This window comes from Puma concolor, chromosome B3 (assembly GCF_028749965.1).
Source record: "Puma concolor isolate L17-30 chromosome B3, mPumCon1.1.hap2, whole genome shotgun sequence".
NCBI lineage: Eukaryota > Metazoa > Chordata > Mammalia > Carnivora > Felidae > Puma > Puma concolor.
The window spans coordinates 84412511-84431178 of NC_141672.1; the positions used below are offsets into that span (position 1 = coordinate 84412511).

General features: G+C 35.9%; 1 protein-coding gene across 3 annotated transcripts in view; it reads left to right on the forward strand.

Moving 5' to 3' along the window:
* SPRED1 (sprouty related EVH1 domain containing 1) overlaps window positions 1-18668 on the forward strand; it is a 144237-nt gene that overhangs the window by 99515 nt on the left and 26054 nt on the right. For all 3 annotated transcript variants that reach the window (XM_086710330.1, XM_086710331.1, XM_025919246.2), the window contains one exon: window positions 2277-2326. In XM_086710330.1, coding sequence (XP_086566456.1) covers window positions 2277-2326 — 50 coding nt within the window. The remainder of the gene's footprint in view (window positions 1-2276; window positions 2327-18668) is intronic.

The window sequence follows — 18668 nt, forward strand, 5'->3', positions numbered from 1 at the left end:
GGCTGCACATTTGAATCATCTGGGACCCTTTGAAAAATACAATAACTGGTCCCCACTCGAGACCACTTGAATCATTCTGTCTAGAGAGGGGAGGTGAGGCATTTTTTTAAAGTTCCTATCCATTTCAAATGTGATGAGGAATTGTGAAATTATTATATTATGAATTGAGGGGGGGGGGGGAAGATTCCAAGATTCTCTAGCAGTGGTTGTGGTTCTGAAACCACTGCAAGAAACTTTGAAATAAAAATACTTGATACCCTATGCCTCATCCCCCAGATTCTGACATTATTGGTTTGGAAATATATTGTACCACCAGTATATTTTGTAAATTTTTTCCAATTGATTCTGATATTTAGTGTTCAAGAACCAGTACTTTAAAAAGATAACCGATTATCCATGGCTGCTGGAATTTATGATTTACTTTTTTTTAACTAAGCTTTTTGTTTTAATTCCAGTATAGTTAACATACAACGTTATATTATTTTCAGGTGTACAATATAGTGACTCAGCAATTCTGTACATTACTCAGTGCTCATCATAAGTGTACTCTTTAATCCCCATCACCTATTTGGCTCATTCCCCCATCCAACTCCCCTGTGTTAGCCATCAGTTTGTTCTTTATAGTTAAGGGTCTGATTCTTGGTTTCTCTCCCTCTTTTTCTTTTAATTTTTTTTAATGTTTATTTTCGAGAGAGAGAGAGAGACAGAGCGTGAGTCGGGGAGGGGCAGAGAGAGAGAGAGGGAGACACAGAATCTGAAGCAGGCTCCAGGCTCCAAGCATCAGCATAGAATCTGATGCAGGGCTCAACCCCATGAACCGTGAGATCATGACCTGAGCAGGAGTCGGATGCTTAACAGACTAAGCCACCCAAGCGCTCCTGTCTCTCTGTTTTCTTTCCTTTGCTCATTTGTTTTGTTTCTTAAATTTGACATATGAGTGAAATCATACGGTATTTGTCATTCTCTGACTGACTGATTTTGCTTAGCATTATATACTCTCTAGCTCCATCCATGTTGTTGCAAATGGCAAGATTTCGTTCTTTGTGGCTGAGTAATATTCCGTTGTGTATATGTACCACCTCTTCTTTATCCATTCATCTATTGGCGGACAGGCATGTGGGATGCTTACATAATTTGGCCATTGTAAATAATGCTGCAGTAAACACAGGGCTGCATGTGTCCCTTCGAATTACTGTTTTTGTACATTTTGTATAAATACCTCGTAGTGTGGTTATTAGATCATAAAGTAGTTCTGTTTTTAATTTTTTTGAGAACTTCCATACTGTTTTCCACAGTGACTGTACCAGTTTGCATTCCCTAAATTATTGTTACTTTTGAGCCTGTACTCATGTCTCCATAAAAGCATATTTCTTTTCCTAGGATCAAATAAATTGGGTTTCATGTTTTAAAAGACAGTTTAAAAATGTGGAGGAGCTTACAAACTTCTAGCCAAGTGGAATAGACTACAGTACTCAGTCTGTCTCATTATTTTTGAACATATTTAAAGGTATACTGAGGGTTAGCATTATTGCCAGCCACTGTGTAGACTTTCAGCAATCTCATTAAATTTTTCTTACTTAGCCTTCCATGACAATAAGAATAAACTATGCAATCCTTTCCAAAGGACAGATTTCTCCTCATCTCCATGCTAGCTGTGTCTCACAAGGTAGCATAAACTCGGAATACTTTGTTAAGATCTCATTCTTTATGAATTTATTAAAACTAAAGGCACTCTTTGAACACCGTGAAAATTTACACAGAGACACTGGTTTACAAAGATCAATAGCAACAATTGGCCATTGGCTGTCTATAGTGGTTTATGGCTTATTTGTTTTCTTTCTTAATGAAAGCAACTAAAATCCTCATTTTGGATATTAATTACTGTTTTCTGGTTAAGAGTATTTAGAAAATTGAATCAAACATATGTGGGTATCATCTAAACTCTAGAGGAGTGTATTCCATATATACTGCCTATCATTTTGAGCACTTAAGAAAAATCAGGTGTAGGACTTGCTACAGATAGTACGCTTTCACAGAAAGTAGCACTTGAGTAAATAACTGGAAATAATACCTGTAGAAGAGGTAAACAATCCCTCATTCTCTGTTCTCCTAACAAAGGGGCTGGTATCAGTGGCCAACATCTGACTCGTTGCCAGGCAGCCCAGAGTGATCTCTGATCAGTTCTACACTATTATAATGATTTAATTAATTAGTCAATAATACTAAATCCTAAGACAAAAACTCTTTGCTTAATTAACTTCTCCCTGTTTTCTTAGGATGCCCAACATTTAAAAATGAAGCTGAAGGAGTAGAAGATGACTTACAAGTAAGTAGTTTGCTTTGAGAAGAATTTTTTTTAATGTTTTTCTTTATTTATTTTGAGAGAGAGTGAGAGCATCTGCACACTGAGTGGGGGAGGGGCCGAGAGAGAGACAGAAGAGAGAATCCCAAGAAAGCTCTACACTGTCCATGTGGAGCACAACGTGGGGCTTGAACCCACGAACCGTGAGATTATGACCTGAGCCGAAATCCTAAGTTGGACACTTCACTGACTGAGCCACCTAGGCGCCCCAAAAGGAATTTCTGAACATAAAGGATATGGAGGAAGTCACTAACTTTAATAAATGAACAACTTATATTAATTTGTAAGAAAATTTCTAAGACACTCTTTTGTCACCAAGTACAGAGAAACAGAAACAATATGATGTCTGGGAGTGTGTGTGTGTGTGTGTGTGTGTGTGTGTGTGTGTGTGTGTATGCATGTATTATAGAGAGAAAGTTTGTTTTTATTCACTTTCCTTTGGTTGATTTGTTGGTGGTGGTGGCTGGTTTTTTTGGTTTGTCTTTAAAGGAATTGGCTCAGTGATTGTGGGGACTGGCAAGTCATAAATGCACAGACAGGCATGCATGGCAATTCTTAACACACTTTGACGTTTCAATTTTGAGTTGGAAGGCATTCTCATGTCAGACTTCCTTCATCTTTGCAGTGACCAATCTCAGTCTTTAAGTCTTTTTGTAATGAGACCTGTCTGCTTTATGGAGGATAATTTCCTTTACTCAGAATATACTGATTTAAATGTTAGTCACATCTGAAAATACCTTCACAACATTTAGACTGGTTTGACCAACAGCTTGGCACTATAGCTTCGCCAAGTTGACAGATAAAATTAACCACCACATATAGGCAAGGTACTTACATAAAGAATTCACAGAAAAGGAGTTACAAATTGTTAATGAGCATATATGAACAGTGGTAATCAGCAGGTAGAAATTGACACTCTCCCATACTTTGTCTGTCTGTGAGATTGACCAAATTGATGCCTTGCTGGAGAAAATGTAGATTGGTTGATTCTTTGTAGAAGGCGGTTTGGTAATATGTATTAAAAAGCCTTAAAAACAGAAACATGAATGCCTGTTGATCTAGTGAACCAATTTCCAGTGATTTATACTAAGGAATAGAGATACACAAAGATTTTTTTATACACAGATCTTGGGGTGTATTTAAAGTATTAATAAAAAATAAGCTATTTAAATAGGAGAATCTGAATTAATAAAAAGTATATCTTTGTCATGCAACCATTAAATATTATTTATTAATTTGCTTACAATATACTGATTAATAAAAACATAAAAATTATATGGTTATCACTACTCACTAAAATGTTAAATGTTTTGTTACTTTTGGATTGTGGGATTCTGAGCTATATGGCTTCCTTTTTAGTACTTTTCCATATTTTTCAAGTTTGATACAATAGATATGAATACTTCACAACAACGTTAGAACAGTAAACCCAAATTTGAATGTATATCTTGTATTAATAATCATTCATATTACTGTAAAAATAGTTGTGACCTAAAGACATTGCAAAATGTTTTATGTGCATTTATAATAAGAAAATAAAAATATTTTTATTTTGGAAATTTTGAGAAATATAGTAAAATATGGAGGAAAAAACATAAATATGCTACCATCCACATTAGCTACCATACATTTGTCATATAGACTGGGATTTTTTCCATACACATAAATGTGTATTCACATGTGTTAATTGTGATATCATTATACTATAGTCTTTTTTTGTCACTTAAATATTTGATAATATTTTCTGTGTCCTTAAGTACTTTTACAAGTTTATAATTTTTAGTATATGTGCTGCCGAAGCGAGCACACAAGTTTATAATTTTTAATGTTTTTATTTTTATGTAATTTGTTTTTGGTAGATGTATCGTAATTACCGATCCCCCTGTTGTACATTTTAGAGTTCTTTTGTGTGTTTAAATATATGAATCTGTTTATTTTATTGATGGTTATTTATTATTTTAAAAACACAGTGAGTTGCAGTTAATTAGATATAAGAAATAAGTAATAAGATGAAAATAATAGTTTTTTTTTTTTTAATTTTTTTTTTTCAACGTTTATTTATTTTTGGGACAGAGAGAGACAGAGCATGAACGGGGGAGGGGCAGAGAGAGAGGGAGACACAGAATCGGAAACAGGCTCCAGGCTCTGAGCCATCAGCCCAGAGCCTGACGCGGGGCTCGAACTCACGGACCGCGAGATCGTGACCTGGCTGAAGTCGGACGCTTAACCGACTGCGCCCCGAAAATAATAGTTTTTACTTAAGTGTTTTAACAAAGTTCCATTTTGTTTTGGTATCAATCAAAATATGGGGCTGGAAATAGAGAAACATTTTCTGGATTGCCTCCTATGATGAAAGTAAATTTGGTTAAAATTCAATTTCAAAAAAGTAGATTTTCACATACCAACACTGTCCATTACATAATGGCTGTTACTGTAGTATTCTTTTTTTTTTTAAGTTTATTTATTTATTTTGAGAGAGGGGGAGAGAGAGAATCCCAACTAGGCTCCACACTGTTAGCACAGAGCCTGACGCAGCGCTTGATCTCACAAACTGTGAGATCATGACCTGAGCTGAAACCAAGAGTCAGACGGTTAACTGAGCCACCCAGGTACCCGTTAATATTCTTCTGATTTGGTTTCACTTCATTTCTGTATATAGCTTTATGTAAATGAAAAACTGCTACAGGACATAATTGTTTGCACTACTTTGTGCATATAACAGTCAGTGTGTTTGGTAAAAAGTATTGTTTTCATACTCTTATTTGCTATTAGTACTATAAATGTCAGGGCTTTGGTATGGAGTAAAAAATGGGGAAGATACGAATGAGAAGTAATAAATTTATCATTGAAGCAGACAAAATAGTAAAAAGTTAGAAATAGGAGGAGGCTTGGGGTGCCTGGATGTCTCAGTTGGTTAAGCATCCGACTTCGGCTCAGGTCATGATTTCACAGTTTGTGAGTTTGAGTCCCGCGTCGGGCTCTGTGCTGACAACTCAGAGCCTGGAGCCTGCTTCAGATTCTGTGTCTTCTCTCTCTGCCCCTCCTCTGCATGCTCTGTCTCTCTCTCAGAAATAAATAAATATTTTAAAAAAATGTTTAAAAAAAGGAAAAGGAGGAGGCTGGTAAAGAAAATTACTATATGACAAAAAGCAGCAAGAGTAGTTCTTCTGTTAGCTCCTTGGGATCTCTACTTTATAGTCATATATCTCCAGTGCTCTCAATCTAACATGTTACATACACACCCTAAAAGAGTTATTTATATTTTAACTTTGTTAGACATTAACACACTTGCTTGATTTTTATTTTCATAGTAAAATAGAAAATGTGCAATGTCACTGGAGACTGTAGTAATAGGCTTCCACTTAAATGTAATTTTACTAGGAGCAATTTTTGTATCGTTTTATTTTTTTTCTTTTAATTTTCTTTAAAGTTTATTTACTTATTTTGAGAGAGAGAGAGAGTGCAGGAGGGTCGGAGAGAGGGGGAGACAGAATCCCAAGCAGTCTCTCCACTGTCAGCCCAGAGCCCAATGTAGGGCTGGAACCCACAAACTCTGAGATTATGACCTGAGCTGAAACCAAGAGCCAGACACTCAACTGACTGAGCCACCCAGGTGCCCCTCAAGTTTTAATTCTTGATTTTACTTACTGTGGTATTTTAAAAACAGATTCTTAAATTCTTTTCCCTTTGATGGAATCTAATTCTCCTCCCCCAGAGCGTCCTTTATACTTCGTTGTTTTTTAACAAAGGAACTATGGTAGGGATGCCTGTGGGGGCTCAGTCAGTTAAGACTTCAGCTCAGGTCATGATCTCATGGTTCGTGGGTTCGAGCCCTGCATTGGTCTCTGTGCTGACAGCTCAAAGCCTGGAACCTGCTTCAGCTTCTGTGTCTCCTTCTCTCTCTGCCCCTCTCGTGCTCACTCACTCTCTCTCTCTGTCTCTGTCTCTCAAAAATAAATAAACATTAAAAAAAAAAAAAAAAAAAAACTATGGTAGAAATCACGTAAGGCGTGACTTCCAAGGCAGCTTCTTTCCGGTTTTCTTGGTTTATCTGTACTAGAAAATGACAATTGTCATGTCATGAGGACACTCAGCAACTCATTGGAGATGCCCACGTGGTGAGGAACTGAAGTCTTGTGATAGTAACAGTATTAGTGAACCATCTAGGAAGCAGGTCATTTACCGCCTAGACAGGCCTTTAGAAGACTATAACTTGACTGTAACTTCATTGGAGACTGTGAGCTAGAACCTGTTAAGTTAACAATTAAACTGTTTCTGAATTCCTGACTTACAGAAACTATAAAATTAATGTTAAGTGTTAATTGAAGCCTCGAACTTTGGAAATAATTTTTTACTAATACAGATTTAGTTACCCCCAAATGGGGTGCTGCCATAGCAAATACTTTAAAATGTGGGATAGACTGAACTTGGTCACTAGATGGAAGCTTAATGTCAGGTGTTTGAAGAGACTGCCAGTGAAGGCTTAAATGAAAATAAAATCATATTAGAAACTGGAAGAAAGGGTATCTTTGTTGTACAGTGGCAGACAGTTTAGCAACACTGTCACCTTCAGTAATGTGGGTCTTTTAGAAAATGTATCTAATGAGCTAGGTGACACAGCTAAGGAGATTTTTAAGCAAAAGTTTAAAACTGTTGCTTGGTTTCTTCTTTCTGCTTATGGTAAAACAGGAGAGAAGAGAAGAAAGGGCTCCTAAACAATATGGAGCCAGGACCCGATGGTTTGAAATTCTCATCCTCTCAGTATGTCCCACTGTGCTGAGATTAGGAAATGGCATCCAGGCAAAGGTCAAATCCAGGGCACTCTCAGAATAGCTTTGTCTAAAGATGATGAAGCTAAGTGTGTGACATACAGTCCTCTGTTAAGATCTCAGACATATCTAAGGTATGTCTCCAAGAACTTTTCAATCAAAGTCATAGGGCTAATTAAACAGATTAAGGATGTCCCTTAGTAGGAATTTATAGTAGAGAAGAGTTTATCTCAGATTTGTGACTGCTCATTTTTGTCAAATGTGTGAACCCCAATAAGAATTCCAAGAGACCCACAGTATTTTCCTTTTTTTTTTAAATGTTTATTTATTTATTTATTTATTTATTTTTTTTAAATTTTTTTTTTAACGTTTATTTATTTTTGAGACAGAGAGAGACAGAGCACGAACGGGGGAGGGTCAGAGAGAGGGAGACATGGAATCTGAAACAGGCTCCAGGCTCTGAGCGGTCAGCACAGAGCCCGACGCGGGGCTCGAACTCACGGAGTGTGAGATCATGACCCGAGCCGAAGTCGGCCGCTTAACCGACTGAGCCACCCAAGCGCCCCTGTTTATTTATTTTTGAGAGAGAGGGCAAATGAAGGAGGGACAGAGAGAGAGAGAGAGAGGGAGACAGAGAATTTGCAGCAGGCTGCACACTGTCAGCGCAGAGCCCTATGCAGGGCTCGAACTCAGGAACTGTGAGATCATGACCTGAGCCCGAAGTTGGACACTTAATCTACTGAGCCACCTAGACATCCCCTACAGTGTTGTGTTTTGTTTTGTTTTGTTTTGTTTTCTCTTCTCTTCTCTTCTCTTCTCTTCTCTTCTCTTCTCTTCTCTTCTCTTCTCTTCTCTCCTCTCCTCTCCTCTCCTCTCCTCTCCTCTCCTCTCCTCTTCTCTTCTCTTCTCTTCTCTTCTCTTTCCTTTCCTTTTCTTAAATGTTTTATTTATTTTTTGAGGGAGCGTGTGGGAGAAGTAGAGGGCGAGGGGGACAGACCACCCGAAGCAGGCTCTGTGCTGACAGCAGAGAGCGCAATTCAGGGCTGGAACTCAGGAACTGTGAGATCATGACCCAAGCCGAAGTCAGACACTCCCCCCAACTTAGCCACCCAAGTGCCCCCCTCTCACAGTGTTTTCAAAGGCGTAAATTTGGCAGAAGTATCACCAACTTGGATTGAAGAGTAGCTCTTTAGATCCAAAGATTCTACTGGTAGGAAGCAGGTGAAAACAACTATACACATGTGTGTGAATATGGGCTACTTTTCATAAAATGGAAGGGTAACTCAGAAAAGAGAGCCCAAATCTCCAAGGCCAGAGCCAAGAACTATGGAGAATTATTTCTAGATCCTAAATTCTTTTCAAGCAACTTGGAAGATGTTTCTACTTTGATTTCAGAATTACTTTGGATCAGTTGACTCCATTGTTGTTCCCATATTTTTAAATTTTGTACAAGATGGTGTTACAGCAGTTTTCCTCTGCCTGTCCTACCATTGTATTTTGTGTATGTGTGGGGCAGATAATTTGTCTTTTTAGTTCACAGGTCTTCACACTGAGAGAAATTGTACTCAAAGGATTGTGCTTAAGGAACTGTCCCCAAGAAGTTTCATCTGTACATGGATCTATTTAGATCACAACATCCTGGATGTGAAGTTGTTGCTCTAAAGGGATGAGACTTTTGGGGGAGTCTTGGGAGGGGGTGAGTGTATTTTGCATATGCGGAAAAATGTTAATATTTGTCCAAAGAGTGGTGAACAGTAGTGATCATAAAATATGTCCACAAATTATTTCATAGTCCTCTCTTCACTCGAGTCTAATTGCCCTCTCTTGAGTGTCACTGTATGTAGTGACTTACTTCTAACAAATAGTATGTGAAGGAAGTGAGGTTAGGTCATGAGATTTGTGACTTCCATCTTGCTCTTTCTCTTGATCATTCAGTTTGGGAGAAGCTTGGTAATGTGCAAAGACACTTAAGCAGTTCTGAAAAGAGATGAGACCTTGTTTCAGCAGCCAGCACGGAAATGGGTCAATCTTGGAAGAAAGTTTTCTAGCCCTAAACAAGCCTTCAGATAACTGCAGCCGTGGCTATTACCTTTACTGCAACCTAATGAAGGACTGTGAGCCACAACCACTCAGCTAAAGTGCTCCAAAATTTCTCACTCACAGAAACTGAGATAATAAATGCGGGTCTTTAAAGCCGCTGCTTTGTGGTCATTATTCAGGAATAGCTAACCAAATACACAAGCAGAACAAAAGCTAACATTTGTACTCCTGTTCCTTTAATCTTAATCGTCACCCCTCTCAGTTTTTTAGATGGTGTCTAGGTTAGGCTAAATTCCATCATTCATTAATAGAAGAATGTGTTGTAATCTTAGTTTTATATAACCCTTTTATAACTAAGTATGTTCAGGTAGGAAAAAAGTCCTCTTTATTACTTTAAAAAATTCTGGGGCGCCTGGGTGGCGCAGTCGGTTAAGCGTCCGACTTCAGCCAGGTCACGATCTTGCGGTCCGTGAGTTCGAGCCCCGCGTCGGGCTCTGGGCTGATGGCTCGGAGCCTGGAGCCTGTTTCCGATTCTGTGTCTCCCTCTCTCTCTGCCCCTCCCCCGTTCATGCTCTGTCTCTCTCTCTGTCCCAAAAATAAATTAAAAAAAAAAAAAATTCTGACCTGATTATGTAATACATTAACCTTAATTATATCAATAAAGGGATGGTGGACTGAGATGCTAACAAATATGTGAGATAAATTTTTCTGACCTTCCTGTTTGAAAATGTTTAAAGAGAATTGATATCCAGAATTAAAACTGCTGAAGAAAACTCTTAAATTTACCTTAGTACCATTTATTTCATGATATGCCAAAGTTTTTATGTGTCATTCTTATTTTGGAGTATATTGGAGGTTATAAAGTATTTTAATTTATTTAACCATTTTATCAGGAGTAAAGTACATCATTGTTTTGTAATTCACCTGTGGGCTTGGCATAACTAAACATTGTAAAATTATTTTGAATACAAATTGCGATTTATAGTAGTAGCTATGTCAGGTTTACTTTATTGGTGATTATTTGCAAAGACAACTAAAATGGTTATTTATTTATTTTATTTTTGAGAGAGAGAGAGAGAGAGAGAGAGAGGGAATGAGAATGTGAGCAGGGGAGGTGCAGAGAGAGAGAGGGGGACAGAGGATCCAAAGCAGGGTCTGTGCTGTCAGCACAGAGCCCGTTGGGGAGCTCAAACTCACGAACCGTGAGATCATGACCTGAAGCTAAAGTCGGCTGCTCAACTGACTGAGTCACCCAGGTGCTCCACTAAAATGGTTTTTAAAGAGTTACTCATTATCTAAATTTTTTTAACCCAGAGGAGGTAATGATTGTGTTTTATTTAGGTTATCAGTGTCTTCAAAGGCATTAAATAACAGAGTGGAAATTCTCTCCATTTCAAGTATTTATTAATTTATTCAACAATTATTTGCGCACCTTTTCTGTTGTAACTATACTAGACATTTGGTTATTTGCTGGTGGCTGCCTTTCTGCTTTCAACAATTTAGTGTCTTTATTAGGCATCATAAATCAGAAAGATGTCTACCTTTTTATTTCGTACCCATCTTTGAAGGGTTTTATGACACACCATCGTTTGGATTTAAAATCACACCTTGCTCATCTTTAATCCTTCATGTTTTAGTGCAGAGCTGATCATGTACATAGCTGTTACCAACAAGGATTTTTAAAGAAAAATCTTGAAAGTTAGGATTTTTAACCAAAGCTGTGATAAGATATGAATGTTGTATTCATTGGTTTCTTTCTTTGACTGTTTCAGTGAGCCAGTTAGGTTTGTTTTATGTTTGTTGTTGTTGTCGTTGTTTTTAATGCTGGCTCATATTTGTTATAAGATCATTTTTACAGTGTTTCTGCAACCAAAGAACAGCTCTTACTGTTGAGATGTGCTAGATTGGTAAGAAATTGGTAAGAAAACTCATAAAACTCACCTCAACAGGCTTGTGGTTCTAAGAGGAAAAGATCTCAGATTTCATGCTTTTGGGAAGAAGAAAGATGACACTGACACCTAATTGATCTGAAGTGAAAGTTGTCTTATTTTTTCTTTTGGCCCCTGAGAAATACTTGACTTACTTTGTTTTAGAATTTGATAGTGGTTTCTAGCCACAATGATTTAATATAATTTTGTTACAGCAGGGGGGATATGAATTGTTCGTGTACTAATTTTCAAAGGTGATAACATTTTAATAAGACTTTATATCTAAGAACTAAGTTAATGGATAGGCATTATTTAGCTGGCAAATGGATGTTATATTATTGTGACCATTACCATCCTACATTAAATACTATCTCATAGTTAAGTTCCCAAAGCCTTAATATATTTCAGGTTGAGTTTTATTTGTTATTTAACAAGGGAGCAAAAAACTGTATAACCTTTTTGCATGTTTTGTTATTTACATTTTTTCTTGACTCTTAGACTAATACATCTTCATGTAGATGATTTAGATAGATAGAAAATAATAAAGAAGAAATCAGGGATCATTTAATTCCTACCCAGAGATAACTGCAATTAATATTTCGGGTACTTCTGCCTTGGTTTTTCTTTGTTCTTTCATATTGTATTCAGATATATACTTCTTTTTTAAAGTGCCATAGGACCCCATCTCTTCTCCAGTTTGTGTGCATGTGTGTGCGTGTGTGTATTTTAAAGATTTTAAAGTAATCTCTGTGCCCAGCATGGGGCTTGAACCCACACTCTGAGGTAAGAATCACATGCTCTACCAACTGAGCCAGGCAACCTTTGATTCTGTTTTGAAAGGACTTTTGTTTGTGTTGGTGATGATAGCAATGGTGGTAGTTGGAATTTAAGTAGTATAAATCCTAAAATTTGAACCCACATGCAGTCTGACTTCAGAGTTTTTACATTTAGCCATTATAATCATACAACTGTGCTAAACAATTTATTTAACCATGTTTTATTGAACATTTACTTTATTCTCCACAGCCTCTTACATTAATTTTTGTTAATATTTCTGAGTGTGACCTTAGGATAAGATCCTAGAAGTAGATTTACCAGTTAAAGGATTGTATAAAGATTTATATAGTTACCAGAAACTATATAACTGCTGCCTAATAACTCAAAATCAGATTTACAGACAATAAACAATTCCTGAAAACCTAACACCACATTTAAGTCAAACTAACTAAATTAGAAAAATAGTTTAGTTTGTGTGTTGATTAATCTAAGGCAGAGGACTTATTTTCTTTTTGCTGTTTTTGCAAGACATTGTATCTTGGTACATTTCTCATTCCTTCCATATTGTTTTATCACTGATTACTGTGCTCAGATTGTTTAAACAAAATTCTGTATGTGCTATTAATGTTTTTATACAAAGCTTCTAGACAAATATAAGATTAAAGGCTCACAGGTTAGTTTGTTCTTACCCTGAAACTAATCAAAGAAACAAGAGAAATCTAATGAGTAGAATAGGAGACAGTTGTCAAATCTGAAATGAATTGCTACTGGGTGCTACACCAAATTATTAATGGTGATTTTGCTGGGTTTGTGGAATTGTTGTAATGTTTTTTCTGTGCTTCCTAAGTTTGCATAATTTGAGTCTATAATTTTAAATGTCAAAGAATTCGGTAGCGTTTTTAACTTATGCAGTACAATAATATAACATTTCTTTATCAAAGAATATTTAAAAATCGTTCCATCATGCTAAAATAAACTAATAGTATAGTTATTAAAATCTTCTCTTGTTGGATTTAACCCAGCCACACATTTTTAAACCTGTATTTTGTGATCTACACCTACAAGAGTAAACTTCTTGAGCAATAAGTAGACTGTGTGATAGCACTTTTTTTCACACCTGATGATTAGTTGGGGCTCATATATATAAAAGGTTTGCAGAACAACGCTGTTTTCTCTACTCCTTTCTGCAGTAAGAAGGGACAAAGGGAAGGAGAGAAGCAAAGACTTTCTGTTTTCTCTGCAGCTGTCATCTATGCCTTATGTTCTGATAGAGAGCTACAGCTGGAATTATTTTATTGCTTTACCCAGCATCCTTTTGCCTCTATGTACAAAATTTCAATAGTAGTCTTAGGAGAAGAAAAAGCTAAACAATCTCTTAGCAACCATAGGAGAATAATTACTATACCAGCGTCTGAGAGTGAAACAGATTTCCATTGTACATTAAATACTGGCATAAGTTACCTTACAGATAATATAGTTGAGTGTATGCCAGCACAATCCTAAGAGCATTGAATGTGGGTGTGTATAAGTGCTGTAGACAATTTTTTTTAAAGCTGGAGGTCATGCAAATGTATGTACAGTCTTTACACATATCATATGTTACATTTTGTGGTCTTGTGAAAGATTTTTGGCATTTCCCACCGCCTAACTTTAGAATATATGGTCCCATAGTAATTGTTACTTTTAAGGAGTTGTAATTTTATTAAAAACATTCAAATTTGACTAAGCCTGAATATTTTTTACTCAGTTCTGTCCAACTTAACAAAGCATTTTGGTTATTAATTTTAATTATGGAAATAGTACAAATTGTTTGGAAAACAACAAAATATTTTTCTTACTACATTGGCAAAGACTGGTAAGTTGATAAGGCCCAGTGTGAACAGAAATGTGAAGAAATGGTCCCTCTATCATATGCTACTGAGGGGTTCTGAAATGATACATAAGCTTGCTCTAGAAGGTAGCTTTGTAATGTAATTGGAATATATGCATATTGTTTATTCAGTAATTCTATTTAGGGAAATGAATCCTAAGGAAATAATATTACCACTGCACCAAGATGTATGTATAAAGTGGTGCATTGCAACGTATATAACAAAATGGAAGCAGTCTAAATGTCCATAATTAGAGTATTGCTTACAGGATAGATGACCCACACATATTGAACTAATTTGCAACCATTTCAGAGCACAAGGTGTGTCGTTCCATATTGACATGGTAAGAGATCTGTGGTATATTGTGAAGTTAGAAAAAGTGTATCCACTGCATGGATAGACTGTCTACAATACAAATGGAACCATAATATACGTAGGATAGGAACAAATACACATGCACTAAGAAGTCTGGAAGGATCTATGTCAAATAATAGGTGCTATTCCATGGGGTTGGAATTATGGGAAGAATTTTTTGCATACTTTGAACTTTTATAGTTACTAAAATTATTTTTTTGGGGGGGGTGAAGAGTGTTTTGTGTATGAGTTCTTGTTCTCCTTTTTTTTTTTCTCCTGTTAACACATATCTACTCCCAAGAGTCTATATTAATATCATATGATCTGATTTGTGGATGTTTGCATATTACAGATTATTTATATGATACTCACTATATACAAGCATAATTGTAAGCTCTAGGGATAAGATGTAGGTAAAGTCTTCCATTACTAGCTCATGGGAGAACTATAAATAAAAGAATGCTTAGAATACAGGGTGGTAGATAGAAGTATTTTTGAGGAACTTTAGAAGGAGGGAATGATTATCTTGGGAGTGGGTCAACAAAGACTTTTAAGAGTTTATACCTGACATTATAAAGAGTTTTTCTTGTGGAAAAATTGAAATCATTGTGGGCAAAGGAAATGACATGTACAAAGAATCAGAAGTGTGAAATGTCAGGTCGTGAGAAATAAGTAGATCAGTATTTCTGAAACCAAAAGATTTGAGGATGAAATAATATTAGGAGCCATGGTAAAGTAACAAACCTGTGCATTCATTTGTTAGTTTTTTTGTTCATTCTCAGAATTTCTTATTTGCAGAAAGAAAATAACTATGTAATTTTTAGCAAGACTTATCTATCATAGAAATTAAATACCATATATATATATATACACCATATATATATACACCATATATATATATACCATATATATGTATACCATATACATATATATATATATACATATATATATATATAGGAGTGAAAGTTGTGATGATGCCTGGGCTTGGTGAGGATATGGAACATTGTTTCTGGGTATGTGAATTGTTAGAACCACCTTGGAAACTAGGTGGTTGGTTTTTTTTTAATTTTTAAAAATTTATATCCAAGTTAGCATACAGTGCAATAATGATTTCAGGAGTAGAATCCAGTGATTCATCCCCTGCATGTAACACCCAGTGCTCATCCCGACAAGTGTCCTCCTTAATACCCCTTCCTTGCCCATTTAGCCCATCCCCTCACCCAAAACTCCTCCGGCAACCCTGTTTGTTCTCTGTATTTAAGAGTCTCTTGTGTTTTGTCACCCTCCCTGTTTTTGTATTATTTTTGCTTCCCTTCCCTTATGTTCATCTGTTTTGTATCTTAAATTCCACATATGAGTGAAGTCATATGATAATTGTCTTTCTCTAATTTCCCTAAGCATAATATACTCTAGTTTCATCCATGTTGTTGTAAATGGCACGGTTTCATTCTTTTTGATTGCCGAGTGGTAATATTCCATTGTGTGTATACACACACACACACACACACACACACACACACACACACCCCACATCTTCTTTATCCATTCATCAGTTGCAGGACATTTGGGCTCTTTCCATACTTGGTTGATAGCACTGCTATAAACATGGGGGTGCATGTGCTCCTTTGAAACAGCACACCTGTATCCCTTGGGTAAATGCCTAGTAGTGCAATTGCTGGGTTGTAGGGTAGTTCTATTTTTAATTTTTTGAGGAACCTCCATACTGTTTTCCAGAGTGGCTGTACCGTTTGTATTTCCACCAGCAGTGCAAAAGAGATACTCTTTCTCTGCATCTTCACCAACATCTGTTGTTGCCTGAGATGTTAATTTTAGCCATTCTGACAGGTGTGAGGTGGTATCTCATTGTGGTTTTGATTTGTATTTCTCTGATGATGAGTGATGTTGAGCGTCTTCTCATGTGTCTGTTTGCCGTCTGGATGTCTTCTTTGGAGAAGTGTCTATTCATGTCTGTTGCCCATTTTTTCCCTGGATTATTTGTTTTTTGGATGTTGAGTTTAGTAAGTTCTTTACAGATTTGGGATACAACCCTTTATTTGATATGTCATTTGCAAATATCTTCTCCCATTCCATTGGTTGCCTTTTAGTTTTGCTGATTGGGAAACTAATTTTTATTATGTAAACTAGAATGTATGTAGGTGTGTCCTGTGATCCACCATTTTCATTCCTGGATATTTACCAGAAAAACTCTTGCAGGTATATACCATGAAGCCTGTAAAAATATTCTTAGCAACATTGTTTGAAATAGCAAAAAAATTAACTGTTTCATTTTAGGCTAGTTATTTAATCTCTGAGCTTTACTTTCTTCATATGGAGTAGAGAGATAATAATACTATCTACTTTGAAGAATTGCTGTGAGGATTTAGATAAGCTAACTCAAAGTACTTGGGACAATATCTGTTACTAAATATGTGTTAGCTACCATTGCTACACAGAAGTGAAGACTTATGAGCTATATTGCTATACATGTCAACATGAATAGGTTTCACACACAAAAAATGAAGTCTTGTATAGCATCATATCAGTCAAATAAAATTCAAAAGCATCTGTAACTAAATATTGTTCAGCAATGACACTTGCATGATAAAAACTTCAGAGTATGAAAAGTGTTTTCCTGCTGGTGATCAAAGTAGGACATGAAAATGTGGAAAAACATGTACCACTTATTTGTTGTGTTGGTTATATTCTCTTTCTTTCTTAAGTAACAAATATACACATATTCATGTCATTATTTATATCGTGTATGTATAGTCCTTTATATAAAGTATTTCCTTTGGAAATGTCAACAGTTCAGGGTATATCCTTATGTAGTATTGATAAAATTTTTCAATATCCATCCATTCTATCAGATAAATGGGATCATGTCATACTGACAGTTCTGTACCTAGCTTTTTTCATTTAGCAGTATCTTGTGAGTAATGTGTAAGGCCTTTTTTATGGCTGTATAGTATTCCACCAATATATATATATATATATATATATATATATATATATATATATATATATATAATACTTTTTAACCAGTCCTCTGCTGATAATAACCATAGGATGTTTTCTTTTGGGTTTTTTCCCTCCTTTTTGTTTAAAAATAGTACTACCATGCTTTGTGTGTGTATCTGTATGTACAATCACTTTCTCAAAGAATTGTATTGCCACCAGTGCTGTAACAGTATACCTCTTTCTCCATACCCTTGCCAGCATAGAGTATTTTTATCTGTCTTTTCTAGTCTGTAAAAAAATTGGCATTATATTTTTATGGCCTTAATTAGGAATGAAGTTCAGTCTTTTCCTATATTTATTGCCCATTTTTCCCCTATGAAATAAAATTAAACTGTATCTTGTATGTCAGTGTTTTTTGGGAGTAATGAGCCCATTTCTACAGATTCATGTAAATTATATTTCTTATGAAAGTGTTCCTCAGACAATGCTGATTTTCTTCCCCTCTACTCTCCAGTATGTGTAGGACCCCCCCAACAGAGCTTTGATAATTGGAAATCTTAGAAGGGTTATGAATAGAAAAGCCAGTAGATGTGCATGAATACCCTTACCCACGGCTGGAAATGAGGAGATCAGTTAAAAGGCTACTGAAAAAGATAGCAAAAAAGAACATGGCTTGCATGAGAGAAAATAGATTTGAAAGATAACCAGAAGGTGAACTTGGAAAAAATTGGGAAGAGTTTTTTTTAATTGACAAAAAGATATTTTGCATGAATCCAGAAGGGTTTGGGGCAAGTGTTGAAGAATGTCTCTCAGTTTGGTAGTTGAATTATTTAAATATTTTGATATTTTGATAGAATACATTTATATTTCAAAGCATTACAATTATATATCACAGACAAGGGAGAAAATATATACCTAGATTTTTAAGAGTAATTTTGGTCAACATAAAAGTAAACAAGCTCTAGAAACACTGAAAAATTACTCCTGATCATACTATCAAGGAGAGGTGTTAACATTCATCTTATATGCTTTTAATCTTTTATGGTTATGATAATACCATAAACAAAGTTTTATATATTGTCTTTTTAACACTAAACATTTCCCTATATAGTGGATATTGTTTATAAGCCTAATTTCAAAATGGCCACTCAGTATTCCATTAAGTGGGCATACCATAGTTTATATAACCATTTCCTCATTTTGGGACATTAGGGTTCTTTCTCCATTTTAATGTTGAGAGTAATCTGAGATGGGGCGCCTGGGTGGCTTAGTTGGTTAAGTGTCCAACTTCGGCTCAGGTTTGTGAGTTTGAGCCCTGCGTCAGTCTCTGTGCTGACCGCTCGGAGCCTAGAGCCTTGCTTCAATTTTGTCTCTTCTCTCTACCCCTCCCTCGCTCTCACTCTGTCTCTTTCTCTCTCAAAAGTAAAATAAACATTTAAGAATCAAAAAAGAAAAAAAACTAATTCTGAGAAAAATACTTTGCGCCTAAAGCTTCTTCCATTTAGTACTTTTTTTTTTCTTTGCTGGATTCAAGAATTTGTCAAAACGTTGAGATGTTTTAAAAGATCTGATACATTTTACTAAAATTGCTTTTCAGAAATTATTCTTC